This window comes from Neolamprologus multifasciatus, chromosome 1, assembly GCF_963576455.1.
Source record: "Neolamprologus multifasciatus chromosome 1, fNeoMul1.2, whole genome shotgun sequence".
Lineage (NCBI taxonomy): Eukaryota > Metazoa > Chordata > Actinopteri > Cichliformes > Cichlidae > Neolamprologus > Neolamprologus multifasciatus.
Window position 1 is genome coordinate 37,117,581 of NC_140439.1, and position 20,170 is coordinate 37,137,750.

Below are 20,170 nucleotides of genomic sequence, written 5' to 3' on the forward strand. Positions count from 1 at the left end.
CACATCTGTTTATTTATCTATTTACTTAAGCATACAAGCTACAATCAAAGGTCTCTAACTTTGACTCGAATGTCCTGATCTCCATTTTTAAGCTCCATCTCTGGACCAGTTTCAGCACATCTGCTATTTTTTGATCACTCCATGGAAGACCTCTGCTGACCACTTTCACTCAGGACTTCCAGGGAAGCATCTAAAAATACTACAGATGCTGGAAGCTGTCCAGAGATGTGTGAGAAGACGACCTTAGAGGGAGATCAGGCAAACTAAAATCAGATAAGGTTTTTGCTTTTCACGAGTCGTGTCATTCTTTGATTTCCACGCGTACTGTAAAAAAAAGCTGCTTATGGTGTTTTTTCTGGTAGTGTTGCAGCTCCTAAGGTGGAGGAATAACTGGAGGACAGCTGACTGCAAAAACATGACAATATTTGACGTTTGTGGCGGCAGCGCGTTAATGCGGCTGCTGACAGAGACTCACAGACATCAGTGTGTGTGTGTTCAGTGACCGCTCTCGGGTGTCACCACAGGAACACCCAGCAATGAATGTGTGTGTGTGTGTGTGTGTGTCACATACTTCTCATTGCCACTCCTCTTTGATTGACATTGTTATGATGTTGTCTTGACCGGTTGCCCAGGCAACTCCTCCTCACATCGTGAAGGGATGATGACATGCAACAACACACACGCACGCACATTATCAGCCTGTCAAAATAAAAGCTTTGGCAGATACGTGGTAATAAATATGATTCATTAAGTTAACGTCTAAATCATCCCTGTGGTGTGTGTAACCGCTGTGTGTGTGTGTGTGTGTTCCTGTGACCTTCAGCTCTTTTGCCACTTGCTGAGCAGCTCTGATTTTGGAAACACAAACAGCTGCAGCATGAAGGCCGACCCTCGGGACTCATAATGGGACCATTAGACTGAAAAAAAAAAAAACGGTGCAACTTACAATTACTTTCCTAACAATGAATCATTCGGACTATTAAACATCAGAAAACGGCACAAATGTTCAGCACAGCTCCCCAGAGCTCTGATTCATTATAAATGGGCTTTTTTGTACAGCCAACAGTCCAAACCCAGAAAATATTTAATCCACAAACTGTATGAGAAAGAAAAGCAGCATTTCTTTTACCTAAATTAATGATTTCCAAATTGCCTGGAAGGTTGTGAAGGATCTGCAACTGGGCTACACGAGGTCATTTAAATTCCCATCCTGTCACGTCTTGATCCCTTAATTCCCCGTGGAGTTATAGAAGCACTGAGCACACGAGCAGGATACCAATCCACTATCTGGAAAAGTTTTCCATGTTCACTTCTTGATGTTTTCACACCATCGCTTTCTCCGTCTTCCTCTGCACTACTTCCCTGGGCTGTTTCTTTAGTCATTTCTTGTGACCTTTTATTGCAAATAAACATTAACTTATTTCTAATAAAACACCTTTGATAAGACCAATCCAGACTCTACCCCTGCTTCTTACCCCATAGCTGCTGGCACAGGCTCCAGCATGCCCACAACCCTGAACTGGATTAGTAGCTAACAGAAAGGATGGAAACACAGCAGTAAGTTTGAAATTACATGTTATTTCAAATTTATTTAACAATTTTGGTCACGTGTGACTCCAAATAAAAAAGACAGCAATCACAAAAATGCTCAAATCAAAGCTTAAAACAGTGAGAAAAAGGTTCACAGAACAGTGATGTCATGGTGTGTGCCCATCTTTTATATACATGTTTCTATACTCTGAGTGCTTTATTAGCAGGATACAAGCTTAAATCTTCATTTGCATTTAATTTCTTCTTTTTATGTGGATGGATTAGTCATTTACATATACAAAACAAAAATTTGCAGCTTAATGCTTTATCGTAGTCGTGTGTGTTGATAAGGCTACAGAAGATTTTTATGAATTCATTGATTGATTTTAGGCTTCTTAATCAACTAATTACTGTGGCTCTGGTGTGAAAACCCAGTTGCTGTCATGACTCTTCGGGAATGAACAAGCAGGCACAGCTGAAAGTGCAGCAAAAGAAGAAGAATTAAATCTCCGGACCAGCATCTGGATATAAACGTGTAACAAATGCACCAGCTTCCGTTCTTTATTGTTAAATCAGCTGACAGGTGAAGCATCCTCAGCATGTCCAGCTGCACAGACTTCAGGAGGAGTCTGAAAAAACGAAACGTTTAAAGGAGCGGTTCAGCATTTACTGAAAAACGTGATTCCTGTTAAGAAAGAGCCGTTCTAAGCTTTCATGTCTTTATGCTGCTTCATTCAGACGTGACGGCTGAAAGAGCTACGTGGTGACATTTTCTCTGATCCCGCCCCCACGCTGCACACTACCTACGCAGCAACAGCCTGCTAGCTTCCAGTTAAGAAAACTAAAGATCACCGATTCAGATGTTCGATATCTGGAACGAACTAAATGCTGAAGTGCTCCTTTAATAAGATTCAACCTGGTGTCGCGGTTTGCAGTGTAGCAGCGGGTGGAAGCTACACAACCGGCAGACGCTTAAAGCATTTGTGATTGGCTGAAAAATGATGCGTGTCAGAAAATCCAAATGACAGATTTAACATAAGATAAATAAGATAAGATGTGATTGCTGAAGCTTTGAGCTTCATTTTCTAGCTTAGTGGTACTTATCGGATTAGTTACTGATGACTTCATTGACTCATTATTGGCCTTTTTGGGGTTCAAATTTAAACTCTTAAGCACCTGGTGTCTCTGTGGCCCAGAGTTACCATGGAGACCAGGTTAAGTAGCAGAGGACCGATTGACAGGAAACAGTAAAAAAACAATAGGGAGGTGTCCATAAAGTCTCCACAGGAACAGACACACAAACATCCACAAACACTTCATTTACCGAGACCTAAACAGGAAGTCAGCTTTGGCTTTCAAAATTAAAGCAAATCAATAAATAGAGCAATATAAACCCTTCAGAATAAAAGTAAAATAGTTGTGCCAGTAAGTGATTGTAAAAAGATAAAGAGTAGCAGTCTGCTTTGTTACTGCTCCATCCAAGAGGGAGCGCCTGAGCCCAGCGATGCCCGGGACGCTGGTCTGGACCCGGGTCTGGGCCTCAGTCCAGTCTTCCTCCTGCCCAGGCTGAGGACTTCCTCTAGGGGCTCAGCGGCCTCTCCGCTGGCCCGGCTAACGAACACTGAGGGAGGGTGCGTGGTGGCCATCTCGAACCTCAGCTCCGCCGCGTTCTTAGCGCGGGAGGAGGCGCCCTTCCTTTTAGTCCTGGGCTGTGGTGAGGGCAGAGGGAATGCCGGGACAGGCCTGTGTGAAGACGCGTCTGCTGTAGCAGCAGAGGCCGAAGAGCCCAGTTTGGCCAACGCCACCGGGATCTCCTCCAGAGACTCAGCAGAATCTGAGTGGTACTCGGCGGGAGGGGCGGCAGCCTGGACGGGGCCTGATGTGGGGGCCAGAGGGGGCAGCGTGGCCCTCAGGGGGAATGCTGGGAAAGGAAGCCGCTGACCCAAAGACACAGTGGACACATTGCTGGGCTCTGCTAGAGAGAAAGAGACAGTCAGAAACAATTTACTTTCTTAGGAAAGAAAGAGAAAATTATTAATTTCATCTTTTTTTAGAACATTTAAGGACATATTTCAGGCTTTCTGTCAGACATCGATCAGGTCCTGCACTGACAAACTTGGAATGTGTTCATCTGAGGATCCACTTTCCACTGGTTTGCCCTTCAAACTGACAGACGCCGGAGCTCTTCTGCACATAGACTCTAGCATATATATTTGTAAAGGCTTCTGTGCAGGAGCAGCTCTGTGATCCAGGAACAGAAAAACACACATTCCCACGCTACCTGATATCAGTCGCTCAAATCAAACAGCTCAGAGTCATTTCATGTCCTGACTGAATGCCACGAGACTCTGATCCTAACCTGAAGGAAAACACCTGAATGTTTTCCTGATTGGAGAGTTAAGGCTGTGTGAATGGAAGAAGATCTCGGCTATTAACGATGGTCAGAATTGCCACCAATAGCTTGCCAATCGAGCTATATTTTTAGCATATGTGCCCATTCATCCCACCCAACCATTCTCTTTAATACATTCAATTAAAAGGATCACTCATTACGAGTCATTAGGAGTCTTGCTGCTCTTGGAATGAATGCATGTTTGGGAAGCAGCTACAATGATTCATCATCCAAAATAAGGAGAGAAAACAAACATAGGGTACTTCTGTCTGTTATTCGGATTTAATACAGCGAGCAACATTTTAGCTGTCCAGCAGATAGCATCTGTTTATGGCCATCTATTCATCTGGGAAATGAACTTCCGAGTGTGTATCCGAGTTTGTCTCTCTCTATCACCAGCAGCTGTTGTGTTTGTTGTGTTTCCACATGGAGAGAGGGTGGAGAGCTACCTCAGTGGGGGTACATTAGCCCTTCCCCCCCAACAATCTCACAGAGACCATTTTTCCAGGTTTTTCCAGCAAATGTGAGAAGTGAAATAACCAAAACAGCAGCACCACAAATCGACACCACGTGTTTGGACTTGCTCCAACATCACTACAGGTCTGAACAAGATGCTTGTGAACATCTATGAGAAGAGTAAAACCTTTGTTGGTGTGACTCTAAAATTAATAAATGACAGCTGGGATCCTGAGAACAGGTACGTGTTTTGTTAAAGGAGTTCAAAGTTTAGACGGGAGCCACCTGAAGACTGTCTGCACTCGGTGACCCGAGGCAGGTCACACGTGCAGCTGAAACATCAGTGTGCACAGCTGCACACGTGGAAGTAAGGGAGAAAAAAACAGGTGGAAGGGTTCAGGTGTAGGTCAATCGGTGCTCCCACCTCAAATCTAAAAGTTTGTTGTGCTTTTTTAAGTTGTCGAGCTGCTCTTCCACCCTGACTTAAGGTGACAGGATCTGCTGTGTGAACACGGGACGGGCAGACGGACAGAAGCTTTAAATGTTCCTGTTTTTGAACAGTTTCAGAGGAAAATCTAATTAAATTAAGCAGCTTGGATACGACCAAACTCAAAATGGTGCAAACTCTGTCTTTCGATCAGTTTAGCTCTTTCATCCCAACAGCTTTTCAGTAACTTTCTTTTCTATTCTTTTTTTTACGCCTTCACTTGTTTTCACTTTGTTTCTGTGTTTAATCAGCTGGTGCCAATAAGTTTGACCTCTCCAAACAAATTCTGTGAATGGATTTGTTCTTTAACCCTTTAAGACCTACCATAGAACCAAGTCCGCCAGAGCTTATATTATATGTTTACATGCTGTGGAGACATTTTTGGGAGCATTTCAAGTTGATATACATCAATACAACCATTATAGCCCAGATTTTAATAATATGTCAGCATTAAGTGCATAGTGATTACATACATTGCAAAAAAGTGCAATAAACTACAAAAAAAAATTGAAAATCGTTTTTGTTTTTTTTAACATATATTTCTAGTTAGAGAAATTTAAGAGGCTTATCCCTCAAAACTGTAAATACAAAAAAGTTGCACAAAATAGTTTCCCACCACAGGAAATTTATTTTAAGTGTCTTCATAGTTTTATTTTTGAAATACACCAATTTTTATATACTGCAGGAAAAACGAAAATAAATATTATAATGCAAATTTGCAAAAAAGCAGCATATGCATCAAAATAAACTATTTCCAGCAGTGCAATATGAGTCCTAAGCATCCCAGAAACGACACAGGAAGTCAGAAAGTCAAAGAGAACTTTTAAAAACACCAGTATAGGCTCATGAGGCCCTGATGGTAAAAAACTACATTTCCGCGAAAATGACGTCACTTCCAGTTTTGGGCAGGTAGTGGCGACATGCGAAAGTTCGTGCTGACGTCTATTCCAATGTAGGAAGTGTTATGAACAGCTGATCGGATCGGCAAAGCGTGTTTCTGGAATATTATGTTTTTGTTGCTGCAAATGCTTTTTATGCAGTTTTTGCAAAGCTATATGTGGAAGGAAACTGTGACCGAGGACAAGCTGATGGCATAAGATGTAAGTACAACTCCTCCGGTTTCATATGCAAAAAAAATTATTGCGCTAGCTCACGTGGTTGCTGTGCTACCGGGATTTTAAAATAGTTACGCAAAACAGAGCGTGCTGCTCTGACTGGCTTTAAAGGGTTAATGTCAGATTTCTGATTTTCTCTTATTTTAGTTTCCAAAAACAACATTAGGAAAATATTTATTTTTGCTGATTAATCGTGTGCTATGCTAACTGAACTGACTGAAACTGTCCTCTGCTGTAAGGTCAAATGAAGCTCCCTTATTTGCCCAAGGCTTTGTTTCATGACATTTGTGTCAGCCCCGTTTTCTAACATCGCAGCTTCTGCTGTCAGACTTTCACTTCTGTGTGTGAACGCACCACAGGACCGCAAGGTTAACACCAGTAAATTTCAAAGAGGAGGTCATTTAAGTGGAAAGCAGAGCAGACACTTGCTACAGAGCAGCGGAGCTTTGACAGCCTTTAGGTTCAGGTTAGAGAACACGGTGTGTTCAAAAGTGCCTTCATATGCACAGACAGGTGAGGCCATACCGGGAGGCGGGGCTGTGGCTGGGCAGCGCTCTCTGGTCACCTCTGCTGGGACTTTACGTACCTTCTTCTTCTTTTTCTTCTGCAGAAGAATAAAAACACAAAGCGGGTTTTTAAGTGCGGTCTCCCTCACTGCTGTTTGCTCATATTCGCTTCAAATATACACAAATTTATCCAAAGTTTCTGCTGATCCATCAGACCTCCACAGTCTGTGCAACATCACACTGAACCTGTTATCGGGTGTGTGGTTTGTGGGCTTTTACCTGTGTGTGTCGATGTGTGTGTGCCGCTATGGCTTTCATCTCTGAAGAGACAGTGGGCGGAGCTTCTTCCTCCATGACAGGACTGGACATAGTCCTCACTCTACCATTAGCCAGGAACCTGGTACACGCAAACACACACACAATGCATGATTATCTGATTGCGTACTACAGACTGTACTAGTGCATCTAAAAAAAAAAAAAATTACCTGGATACTGTGCAAATCGGAGGAAATATTCTAATAATTTGAGACACTGGATTTGATGAGCTATAAGCCATAATCATCAACAGCAAAAGGGCTTGAATATTTCACTTTACCTTTAATGACTATAGAATAGAAACACATACACAAAGTTCTGTGAACACTAGAGATCACCCCTTAATTCAGAGATCTCCTTCTCCACCAGCACAGTGCTGGTGCCCGATCTAGAGCCAGTTCCTCAGATTTCCACTAGGACTGCCACGATTAGTCGACTAGTCACGATTACGTCGACTATCAAAATCGTCGACGACTGATTTAATAGTCGACGTTGTTTGAAGCTTTGTAAGATCACAAAAACCGTTGAAGTAGTAGGATTTAAGAGTGTAATAACGGACTGAAACAGAAGATGGCAGCACTGCATGTACAAGGATGCCAGCTGCCGTTAAACCCCGAAGAAGAAGAAGAAGCTGTGTCCTAGAATTCAATGGCGGCAGCTAGTTAGTTTTAATATTACTCTTATTATTCTTTCTGGGTCACAAAATAAACGTTTAACATATTTTCAGGCGAGAATGTAGCTGTGTAAACCTCAAATATCTGCTCAGTTGATCAAGACACCACATATTTTCAAAAGCGCTCCAACGTTTTCGGAGACGTTTGTTACCCACTAGCTCGATAGCTAGCCGGGGGCTAGGCTAACTAGAGCAAATCGGCAAATCGTTTTCAAACCCACCGCCGTCTTTCGCTACTCAGGTTAAACATGATATATAAGTCACTTAGATAACTTAAAAAATGTTATTGTTTGGCTTTTTTTTTAGTATTTTATTTGTTCCTGAGTAAATCGGTTTGGCTGAGATTAAAGTTATAGTTTTTACACAGCTGAATAAACGTCAAGCAGACAGCTGATTATCAGAAGTGTGAGATGCTGGAGAATATACTCCGGTGTCCTGTTATATTTTAGATAGCAAGGAGTTTATTAAACTTCACCGAAACAATCTGCAAATTTCATTAAAATTTAACAAACTATCATCATGTCTTTATTTTTAGTTAGCACATACCTTAAACACTTAAAGCTGTAAGCTAATGATAGTTATATAAGAGCAGATGCTGCTGGTGCAATAAGCTGTACGTTTTAGGTCCAATGGATGCATTATCTGATTAGTCGACTAATCGCAAAAATAATCGGTGACTAGTCGACTATCAAAATAATCGTTTGTGGCAGCCCTAATTTCCACCAAATAAATAAATAAATGCCTGGTGCTGATGTTAAAAAGCTGACACCAGCTTGGTACAACAAAGCTGTGGAGCACAAAGTTGGAACCAATAACACGGAGCTAGATCTGCATTGGCACCATGTTGGTGTAAAAGATAATAAAGATAATGTCAATAAAAAGTAGCACACTCGTCTCCTTCACTGGGAGAAACCTCAGGTAAAGAAGACACATGCTCAGAAAAAAGAAAAAGGTCATTACAGGCATGTGACTCAGGGTCGGCACTCCAGCGTCTCACTGTCGACCAATGAACCCTGTCAGTGCAGGTAAATAATCTACCTGACGGTCGCTCACAGATCATACTAACGCTGTGCTTCTGTAACGACCCGACACACTGGAACTAGAACAATTTAACTGGACAACGACAGATTCTACGTGCGATTAAGTATCAAAACTAGTTTCCCTGTTTGTCAGTGTTTTATTTTGTGCCCTCACGTTGTTCTCTGACTGTTCCTGCTCCAATATAATAAGGTTTCCTACGTCTCAGATAGACAGGATTCAGAGCAAGTGTTAAAGTGAGTGGGATTATTTATCAAGCCTTTCTGTCACACACACACACACACACACAAAAAGCCTCCTCCCTTTAGCTCACACACACACACACACACACACACACAATCCACACTTTGTTTGCTTCCTGAAAGTTGAAGCCAAAGAATTTCATGTTGCACTTTGTTTTCTGCAAAGAAAACCGTGTCCATGGCGACGAGGTCCGGCCTTCTCGTGTGGTGAAATAACTGTTGCCAGCTGTTTACTGAGACGTGTCGGGACCCGGTCAGTTCGTCTCAGCCAATCACACGCGCCGGCTTTAAGTAGGACCCGGCCATCCGAACCAGAGCAGGAGGAGCTGAGAGACTTACTCTGCCTCTCCTCGCACGGCCACAGCAGTAGGCTCCTGCACGTCCAGCTGAGGGTTGGTGTAACCCAGAGTCCCTGAGTAGTTCACATCCTGATGAGGGGACAGCAGAGGACAAAGACTCAGAGCCTGAACTCAACCCCAGCCAAACCAGACTCTTTCTCCCTTTATTAACAGAGCTTATTCGCCTGCCAGTCAGTCACCTTGAGGACTGAAGGAGCTGCCGTCTCTTTCACAGATCCCGGTTTCCTCAAGTCTCTGTTGTCCACACGGTGGCGCTGCCTCACTATGTACTCGTACGTACTGAGCCTGTTCCACACTGAAACACACATAAGTAAACATACATTTCCCCAGACCCTTGAACCCCAACCTTTAAAGGTCTGTCTTTGTGAAGAGAAAGAGGAAGTGGACTAAATGTCCCCAGAGGATCAGTTAAAAACACACACCCACAGGATTTGTTCTGAAACACTGACGGGGTCTTGCAGCATTACCATGAGGTCAGAAACAAAGATTTAATAACCTCCGTGAGAGCGTAGACAGCACGAGGAAGGAAAAACTCTTTATAGCTCCTTCTCCTTCATGCTGCTAAATAAACAAATAAACGTACGATATACTGCCAGCATCACCTGAATGTGAGTGAAGTTATCAAAGAGAATATTTTTTTAACTGAATTTTCTCTCCTGGTTTTATGGAGCTGCAGACGAGTGATGTGTCTGACTCAGACCGCTGAAGCCTCATATTGCATTTAAATAAATGAACTCTGCAATAAATCTTTACAAAGAAGGCAGACTGTGGATTTTATGCTCAATTCCCACTGAGCAGCACATCAGGTCCAATCTGAAGAAAAGAAAAATGCTGACGGCCCCCCAGTGCTACCCCTCAAAACCTTTAGAAAATGCTCACGTAAATATCTGATTGTTTACAAAATAAAAATAGTAGTAAAACTAGTAAAACTGATGCAAACTCAGTTTTGTGGATTGTTATCTCTTTATAAAACCTAAAGACAACAAATGGATTCTGAAACAGGAAAACCTATTAGTTACTTTGAAAGAAAATGCTGTTTCGAAGGGACCTTTTTTTGCGCCACTGTCATAAATACAGAAGCCATTCTACAGACTAACGTAACGTGTTGCCTGTGAACTGCACTGCCTGCATTTCATAAGCATGCTGTACCTGCAGCAGATCACCACAGAAACTTAAATCTGTGATGTACTAAAAGCGGTATGTTGTAGAATATGTCTGCAGCTGAGCTTCACTGGGATCATTTTTACATACGTTTAGAATTTTGAAAATATTTATTATGAACATCAGACATCACAACATTAACTGCTGGGCAGAAAATAAAGAAAAGCTTCCTCTTGTCAAAGATTTAACACGTGGACAGACAGGCAGGTGTGTTATTTCTTACTCAGGTAGATGTGGAAACAAAGCAAGTGGCAGAGCAACACGCAGGACAGAAGACCCAGAGCGATCGTGACGGCAGCCAGGGCGGGAATCACCGGTGCAGCTGACCGGAGAGGCGCGACGGGCAGGAAGACAAACCACACACCTGTCTCGTTCCTCACTGCGGGACACAAGAAGAGCCAACTGTGAAAACAGCATTTCTTCATTTAATGTCTGAATAACCAAACCCCAATATATCAGGAAAATCCAAGCACATCAGGTATAACTTTGAGGTTTTTTTAGCTTTAAAAGTTGTTGTTGTTGTATCTGTGAGCTGGCTGGGGGCGTCAGAATGATCTTTCTAATATTCCTCCTTTTTTAGTTTAACAAAATTTCAGGTTCACAATGAAACATAATAAAAAGTCATTTATAGAGAGACGACAGTGAGCTTTTGAACAGCAAAACTCACTGAAACAACTACAAGCTGTCGACAAACTAAATAATCTTCCTCACATGAAAACACGAGACTGAAGGACAAAGACATCAGTCATCTCACTCTCCTGATCTTCCTCCCTCCGCTGCGGATGTGGACTCTCCGCCTGCAGATAACACTGAGAGGAGGGGGCATGCTTTCTCATCCTGCAGCTACGACCGCACACAGTTCAGTTCAGTTTGCAGGTTACTCCGTTCACTGTGAAGCTGCTAAATTCAGAGTGTCACACTGTAGTGCATTTTATCACACGAGTCTTTTATCACTCACCTGTGCTTCTTGACAAAGGAATGGTCAGCAACAACACTCAGGTGGGCTGTGGGTTTAACTGATCCTGAGCTGGTACTAAGGGGCCCAAAGTGTGCCAAGAGAATATCCCCCACACCATAATACCACCAACTTCCCAAAACGTTGATATGAGGCAGGATGAAGCCGTGCTTTTCACTCCAAATTCTGACGCTACCATCTGAGACTCATCAGACCAGGCAAAGGTTTTCCAATCTTCTCTGGTCTAATTCTGTTCAGCCTGCAGGAGCCTCAGTTTCCTGTTCTTTCTTGAACAGTGGCATTGTGCTGCTGTAGCCCATCTACTTGAAAGTTTGACATGTTGTGCATTCAGACATGTTCTTTTGCATACCTTGGTTGTTACAAGTGATTTTCTGCGTTACTGTGACCCTCCTATCCGCTTAAAGCAGCCGGGCCATTCTCCTCTCACCTCTGGTATTTTCCCCTTGAGAGCTGCTGCTCACTGAATACTTTCTCTCAGCCCATCCCTGTAAACCCACAGATGGTTTGTGTAGGAAACAAACTACTCAGACCAGCCCACCTGACACAAACAACCATGCTGCATTCAGTCACTTTAATCACCCTTCAATCCCATTGTGATCCTCAGCTTCCACTTCTTGATTTCTGAACACCCTAACTGAGATTTCTTTTAAAACATTTTAATAAACACTATAGACTCGCAGCTTTTTTACAAGGTCAGAGGTCAAATCTTACCCAGAAAGTGTTTGTCGGTGCGGAGTTTAGTGGGGTCCAGAAAGAACTCGATGAAGACGTAGGAGGCGACAACAAGAATGAGACAAACTCCCAAAAGAGCTGAGATCACACTGTGGAGGAACAACCTGCAGGACACACAGCACTGCTCAGCACACACGCCTAATGGGCACGAATGTACAAAATATATATTTCAAAAATATCGATTAAAATATTTAAAATACATAACATTTGCTATCTTTGCACCCATGTCTATGTTGCTCCAGTATTTTAGAAGAAGCTTTTGGAAATGCTTCTGACTCGGTTTTCAGTTAATGACGCTTTTATCATTACAGGCAGAAGCACAGAATTATAAAAACAATGACAGACACGACTCCTCGCTGAGTCACATCAGAGACGACGCATCCTCCTCTGATTCATCGCTCCCATCATATGGCAGCTGCCTCGTTCTGTTAGTTAGTCTGTGTTGCTGTCGTGACTTTCCTTTTGTTAAAGGAGATTCGGTGCTTTGCACTTCCCTGTCAGAGACAGCTGTCTTGATGGGAGTGAACCAGTGTCAGGTGACAGCATCCTTCATTGTTTGTCTCCACAGAAAAATAAACCAGTACTCACTTATAGTTCCTGCTGCCCACACAGTTGTTGAGCCACCGGCAGTGATGGTCGAAGTTCGCCACACACTTGTTACAGGCGCTACAATGTTTCGATTTCGGTCCCCTGAAACAACCACATACATATATCTGTGTTTACAACTAAGTGCAGCCTAGTACGAGCACTACTATACAGAATGCACGCATTGTGATACAAATCTAACTAAAACACATTCACGTTTGATGACTTTCCTGCTTTGGTAAAACAGTACCAGTCAAGTTCGTTTTAATGTGTGTGGATGTTTAATGTACTTCCAACACAATTCAGGTTCTTAATACACAAAATGGTACATAACTGTGATTTAAACAGCCAATCCCAGAGTTCACATCCTGGCGTTGTAAATAGGCCGTATATGTAAATAAAACTGAGGAATAATGAGGTCAGTGCACATGAGATAAAAGTCTCTTTTTTTCTACTTGTGTGACAGCAGAGAAGCCCCGCCCACCAGCTGCACAAACTTCTGAGGGGCAACCAATCAGAAGAAAAATAGAAAACTGAAAAGAGCTCGAAAAAAAAGCTCGTTTCAGACAGTGGATGAACTGCAAAGATAAATAACATCATTTTTAACTGGGAGTCATGCAAAGCTACTCATGGAGCAGCACAACAAGCATAATAAACCAGATTCTGAGTCAATTTTTTAGCTCCTTCTCTGCAGCAGATCCAGAGGATTGTGGGTATTCATATCCGATCCCAATGTTTATTCAGAAATGGGAGTGCTGCGCAAAACAATGTCAGATCAGATCCAGGTCTGAGAGGGGGTTTACGGTCTGTAAGAGCCCCTGTGACCCAGTTCTCCGAGGCCTCCTGAGACCAGCCCACTGACCCATATATTTTTTTCCTCAGAGGTTGTCACTGCAGTTCAGCTCAGCTCATCGCCTCCTGGCTTCAATGAGCAGCTCTATTATTTACTCAGGAACTGAGCTGCATTCAGCTGCTGAGGACTATGCAACACTGCAATTAATGAAGCCAGTAAAATATTTAAATGGAGACTTAAAATCAGCAGAATTCAGTGGTGAAGAGCTCCTGTCTGCAGTGCAGATGTACAGACAACTGGGAGCAAGTCCCAAACTGTTGTTTCTCTGAAGGTCAGTTCTGATTCGTATCAAAGATGACAATCAGCTCACGCTAAACCGAAACATGTGCACCTCATTTGTGTGAGCATACTTGAAACGGCTAATTCCTCTCGACATTTCTTACATCCAAACACACAGAGTCTGGAGGGTCACCAGACTGCCTGAACTGTTTCTTTACATCAACAGTCTGAAAAAAATCTAATGTTTTTACAGTGAATCTACACAAAGACTCTGAAAGGGTCTTTGTGTAGATTCAAATTCTAAGTAACAGAAATATTGTTTGATTTAAGTGTGCACAATAGGGCCGGATATCGTCACCGATTGACAAGGTTCGATTTGATCCACGATTTAGATTCAATTCGATTCGAATTCGAAGTTTTGCCTCAGACAGTCAGAAATATTATAATTCGGATTATTTATCAGTACTGACACTTGTGAGACTTCATCAGGGGTGTGAGCATCACAGCAGATGTCTTTGTGTCAAAGTAACTGACGATAAAACAAAAAACATGAAGGAGATTTTCCTGGCCTGGCTTTTTATAGCAGATAGCCTTAAAAATATTCTGCAGTAGAACAAAAATGGAACAAAACCATGAATCAACATATGAACATTACCTGATGCTGCTGAAGTGAAGCAGAGCAAAGTTACAGAGGTTTAATTAGAGACACAGCTGAGCATTTTGCAATTTGGCATCATTTTGAACAGTTTACATTTCTTCGGAATTGAACAGCAGGAATGAGTTTTTATTTCAGGGGTCTTTTTAAAAAAAACAGTGGGAAACTGTTCTTAAAGTACACTGAGAGAGAGAGAAAGCTGTGCAGGAAGTGTGGATTTATTGTGGTGGAAGCAAAACAGCAAAAGTCAGACAGAATTCATGACGATGCTTATCTGAAGCGAAATGTGAAGCTTAGTTTGGATCTTCTTTTGCTGCTGGTTCAGTCAGTTTTGGTTGGAGAGAGATGAAACCTGCAGCATCAGAATCTAGCGCAAAAAAAAAAGTAAACACAACGCGCGGACCTGACGCATCAGAATGTGTGAGGTGACAGTTTTCAGCCCCGACAATGTGTACGTGCCGTCTGGTGAGAAAGCCCACAGCTCACTGATTCTGATGCATCAGGTCCACGCTTTGTGTTTCTTTTTGCAGAATCTGTTTACCTGCTCTCATTTACTGTTTTAGCTGTTTGGTGGTTGCTGAAATAGTTTTGTGAGGTTTAACCTACATTTTTAAAAATAGATTCAGGATTTTAATGAATCGATATCGCTTTATTTAAGCTAAAATTGATTTTCATCGGAAAATCGATTATTGAAACCCACCCCTAGTGCACAACGTAAAATGTCCTGAACATCACACTGACTTTATGCAAGCAGCCTGGCAGGTTAAAGACCATATGAGCTCTGATCTAACTGAGATGGACACTTGCAATATGTTAGGTAACATCTCAAAAGGTTCACGACTGCAGAGCATGCTTTAAAAAGGTTACAAGGAGCGGTGGACTGGAGGGAAGGAACCATCATGGGTTTAAAATTAAATTTAACATGACACGTTTTCAGTTCTTTCAGCTGAAGCTTTATGACCTCGACTTCAGATCAGTAACACTTTGTGGCATTAATAAATAAATGCAAAGTATGTGGCTGTAAATTAAATAAATCCACGACACCTTCACTTCAGTTATGGAACAAAATCTTTTCTGTGCACGCAGAGAGACCCCTGATAAACAAACATGCTTAAAAAAATACTTAAAAACACCGGAGTCTGATTGGACAGTGCAAATCCAGACCATGTGACGAGCAGCTCCTATGATGAAGCAAGCTTCGGTTCATGTTCATGTTGCTACCAACAACACCAAAGCTGCTAACAGCTGACAAGCAGTTTGTGTCTGCATGTGTGCGTTTGTGCAACCTGCAGAGACTGTCCTCCTGTGAGAGATACCCAGCAGGGACATGCCAATAAAAACTCCAGCAGCAGCTCAAGTAAACATACCGCCGTGACCTATTTGCAATGTTAGCTTGATAGGAAGCAAAAGGACAATTTGGGCTACAAAACCTCAGCTATTAACAGCCAATGGGAGTTTCAGCCAGTGTTAGCACCATCTGCTGGCAGCGATCCACAGTGTGGTAGTTTTGATTAACCAGATCATTCAGGGTTAATGAGAAAAAATATAAAACAGTGGGGCTCCTTTTGTTTGTTTTGTTTTTTTGCAGACCTTAGACAAAACCTGATTTCATCTAAAGGTATCAGCCAACACCAAGGCATCAACTGAAATAGCTGCCTGGGCCATATTGCTGCACACGAAGGGGTATAAAGGCCTTTTAGGCTAAAATGCAACAACTATGTCTGCATCTCTTGGAAGAGTTACAAGACAAAGGAGTATCTGTCTGCAGCTGTCTGGGTCCAATAGGGCTGTGCCATACTGAATCAGCCCTAATAACATCGGTTTCAATTTTGAAGTTAGATCATAGCAAGACCACGTGTTTATTTTTCCTAGTGCACAACGAGATGAGCCCAGGGATCTCTGAGAGCGAGAGCCACGTGTCAGCATCCACTTACAATTCACTGCTTACCTCAACCTCCAACAAAGCACAGTACTACTAGTAGTGGAAAAATAAGCAAGAAAACTGCTCCTGCTGGAGATGGACAACTGTGGCAAATATGTTTCACCACAGATATACCTTCAAACTGAACCAGCCAACAGCTGGTGACGTGTGACCCAAAAGTAAACAAATGGCTCAGCGACCATCTCTTTTAAAACGACTGCACTATAATGCTGCTGCTGCACCTTGTAGCAATAGATTCACCCATTGCATCGGGTGGTCACAGTAACTCACTGAAAAATATTTTTCATTTTGCCAGCATAAAAAAATGCAACTGCCTGCAAGCGATTACAGATCACTTAATTTTTTTTGTCTGTATCCTCATAAATAGAATTTATATCATGAATATAATTTTCGCAAATTCCCTTAAAAAAATCATGATAGGATTTGGAAGCTATATCCTTACCAATCCCTAGTGTCCACTTCAGAAACATTATAATCACTATAATTAATACATTAGAATCATACAAACAACACATTTTATATAAAAAGTGAAAATCACTTGTTTTACATTTCAATAAACAAGAAGAAAATAATGTGTATTGCTCTAAAAGGTAAATTGCTCAACAGCAAGTGTAATTACATAATTTAAAGATGATCTGTACACATCCCTATTTTTAAAAAAATATTCCACAGCACGCTGAGACTCACCCTGAGATTAGTGCATCGAACTAACCCGACAGCATCCCATCTGAAGAGGCTGTGAGCTTTCAAATGTATCACCGCTGCTGCTGACTCATCAACAAAACTCAACAATGACCATAAAACAGCTAAATGTTAAAATACAAGCTTAGAGAGCACTTGAGAGTTTTTATCATTGGGATGAAGGTATCCGGCAGTTTCGGGAACGATAACGTGATGCGGCATACATGCGTTGAAAAGCCTCTGTTTGTTACTCACACTTCGACCTGGCACAGGTAGCAGTGGCAGTTCTCGATGACGTGCGCGTGTTTGGAGCGGTCGAACACGGGGACCGGGCCTCGGACGCTCTTCGCTCGGACATTGTAGTCGGCTGGATCGATGGACACGGCCATGACGTGGACAAACAGGTGACACACAAACATGATGCCCGTACACTGACGCAGAGATCAGGAATCAAACACAGACATGCCGGAGCAACACTGTAACGCCTCACCTAAAGAAAAGACCTGAAATCACCGTCTGTCCCCTCAGTAACAATAACTCAATGCTATCAGACAATGTGGAAATTACATTTTGAATAGTGGTCCTTTTTCATATTTTCATAGGCATCAGACACTACCAAAAACAGCTCCCTAACACTGCCAGACTTTACACTGGCTGTGCTAAATAAACCAGCAGACAGAATGAATAAATTATAGATTGTCGACTGTACAACCAAAGTATCTGGGACACAAATTTGAGAACTCACCTGAATTACGATCCAGTTAAAATAATAAAAAACTGGAATTTTTAGAAGACAAAAACACGAAATATTTAGAAAAAAGCTGTAATAATTTGAGGAAAAGCGTCATCAGCTTTTGAAAGACAATTCGCTCCATTCTTTGACTAAACTAACACTATATTTTGAGGAAAACCTCACATTTTTTTTCCATAGAAAAAAATGCTACTGGTGTAGAAAGTTCACATGTGTTTATCTGTACACCTCGCTACCAGTGGTGCGGTGGTGGTCTGTCCACGCAGTGGAAGGATACGATGTAGCCCGCAGGGATCCAGTGTGCAGGCAGCAGGGGGACGAATATGCCGAACCCGGTGACGGCAAAGTAGATGTAGAGCAGCCAGGCGAGCAGCTGAAAGGGGTGCGGAGGCCAGCTCCAACCGTTGGTCCGAGAGCAGAGCAGCACGTCAGCTCGCCGTGGGCCGTCCTCACCGACCGGCGCCGTCCGGTTCGGGTTCCTACAGCACACGTCCATCCCGAACGCGCATCCAGCATCAAAGAGCTGCCGTTTGTTGTCAGGCACAGAGCGTGGTCTCCATCACATGAGCGAGAGAGTAACCGCAGGCTGAGGCTGCATAAAGAGCCGCTTCATGATCAATGAGTTTGAGCTGCAAAGGAAACAGAGAGAGAGAACAGAGGCTCTGATTCAAACAACAACACACAGACCAACAACAGCTCTGCAGCATCACAACAGTGTGTCCCACTGTACAACACACAGCTGCAAACAGCAGTGATCTGAGACCATCGGCCCAATTAGCAACAATCAGTTTTCCACAAACCCTCAGCTTCCACCTTTCTGTAATCTGAACATCTGGGGTGAGGTGGAGTCTCTGAAGTCTTAATAAAACAATTATACCCTTTCCCTAAATTAATCATATCATCAAATAAGTCACATTTGTTATTTGAGTCATGAGTTTTTTTGTTTTTTTTTTTATCCAGGGTCCATTTTCTGATTATTGTCATGATCAGTTCATCTACTGGTTAATTTCTTTATCAGTTTGTCTTTGACAAAAGTCTGCAGACAGCTTGGATTTGTCCAAGCAGGCTGAGATAGTAAACAGATTATTAAACAGCAGAGGTCTTTAATTGAATATCAGAAAAGATGCAGTTAATTTTCATAATCCATAATCACCTCAGCTCTAAATTTTCCAGCTCCTGTTTTTCCTGTCTCTGGTAAACTAATCCATCATCTGAGTAATGATGGTTTCACAGACTGTTATTTTACTGGCTTATACCTGAATTTATCAAAGTGTAATCAGGGGAAATTTGTTTATGTGTTTGATTCTACATGGATGACTTTTCTTTTTTTTTTCAAATGTTCCTGCTGAGCAGCTGGAACCAGACAACACTGCCTTCTACATACTGCAGCTGAGGAGCAGTTCATTCATTAAGTAAACGAGTGAATGATGCAAAAAAAAATAATTAATGAAGTATTAATGAGTCCTCACAACAGCATCACATAATTTATCGACATTTTTTTTTGGCTTCACCTCACCACCGGACCTCCTGCTGTACGAGAGGGCAGCCCACCTGGTTAACCGGTACCCGAGCCTCATCTCATCCCGGAGCCCGGGCCTGAGCAGCGGCGTGAAGCTTTGCCGTCCCCCTTGTCCCAGGGGAAGGGGGCTGCTCTTGGGGGAAACCACAGAGATCCACAGTTCTGGGCCACACCGTCCCAGTACTCCAGCTGTTAACTCACATCCATCCCGGTCGGCAGCCGCAGTCCTCGTTTTATCCCAGGACACGAGCTCATCCACTGTCGAGCGGCCTCGCCGAGACCGGTGCTCAGGGAGAAACTGTGATTGGTATACAATTCTGATTAGCTCGTCAGATAGCGTGCTAAGCTGCTAACGAGACGCGACTAGCGGGACACCGCTGCTGCCATGCTTGCTCTCACTCCTCACTCCGGCAGACGGAGGGGGGAGGGTAATCGCAAATCAACCGCCGAGCGTAACGTTTAATATTTAAGGTGAACGACTGCTTTAAAAATTTAAGATCGCTGGGGATCCCATTAGCGTGCTAGCATGATACCCGTTAGCCTATCTGCTGCTGCCTTCCACCGTCTCTTAGCGTCTTCCAGCCTCGTAAACCGTTTCCCTGGTAACGCCGTAGGTCCACACCTATTGGTAACTGGAGCTGACCCCGCCTACTATATGAATGTAAAAACCGAGCTCCAGGAACTGATAGTTGTGTTAGTGACGTGCATCCAGCAGAGGGCGGCACATCCACGACCAACAGAACGCCGCTATGTATTTATTATTTATGTTGATATTTGTATATGTGAACTAGAACCATTCTCTTCAGGCGTTTACAATTTTCGTTATTATTAGCATTATTATTATTATTATTATTATTATCCACTGTTATCTCGTTAAAGTTTTAGATTTTTAATATGATTATCAATTATTAATACTTTATTTTTGTCATTTTACCACCCATGTTATATTTGATGTTTCACTTAGTTTTGTTTATTTTTTCATT

The 20,170-nt window shown here is 42.6% G+C and overlaps 1 protein-coding gene and 1 long non-coding RNA gene across 3 annotated transcripts in view; one reads left to right on the plus strand and one right to left on the minus strand.

Annotated features, from left to right (window-relative positions):
* LOC146526206 (uncharacterized) overlaps positions 1-20,170 on the plus strand; it is a 372,953-nt gene that overhangs the window by 137,545 nt on the left and 215,238 nt on the right. The window lies entirely within an intron of this gene.
* On the minus strand, positions 1,570-19,353 carry zdhhc1 (zDHHC palmitoyltransferase 1). Of its 2 annotated transcripts, none has more exons than XM_085130637.1 (11): positions 19,220-19,353; positions 17,946-18,297; positions 17,173-17,348; positions 12,571-12,672; positions 11,962-12,086; positions 10,498-10,653; positions 9,293-9,408; positions 9,094-9,182; positions 6,766-6,883; positions 6,506-6,584; positions 1,570-3,502 (listed from the first exon to the last, which is right to left on the minus strand). In XM_085130637.1, exons 2-11 carry the CDS (start codon positions 18,162-18,164, stop codon positions 2,997-2,999), a joined length of 1,686 nt encoding a protein of 561 aa, XP_084986763.1. In that variant the 5' UTR covers positions 18,165-18,297; positions 19,220-19,353; the 3' UTR covers positions 1,570-2,996. The 2 variants fall into 2 exon arrangements, with proteins under 2 accessions (XP_084986763.1, XP_084986689.1); XM_085130563.1 differs by having other exon boundaries at positions 1,570-3,505.

Coding starts and splice junctions, on each gene's coding strand:
- zdhhc1 (XM_085130563.1), bottom strand. CDS start 18,164: ATGGACGTGTGCTGTAGGAACCCGAACCGGACGGCGCCGGTCGGTGAG. Junction 9,183..9,292: donor CAGCTCCTTCAGTCCTCAAG/GTGACTGACTGG, acceptor TCCCCTCATCAG/GATGTGAACTACTCAGGGAC. Junction 6,884..9,093: donor GCCGTGCGAGGAGAGGCAGA/GTAAGTCTCTCA, acceptor TGCGTGTACCAG/GTTCCTGGCTAATGGTAGAG.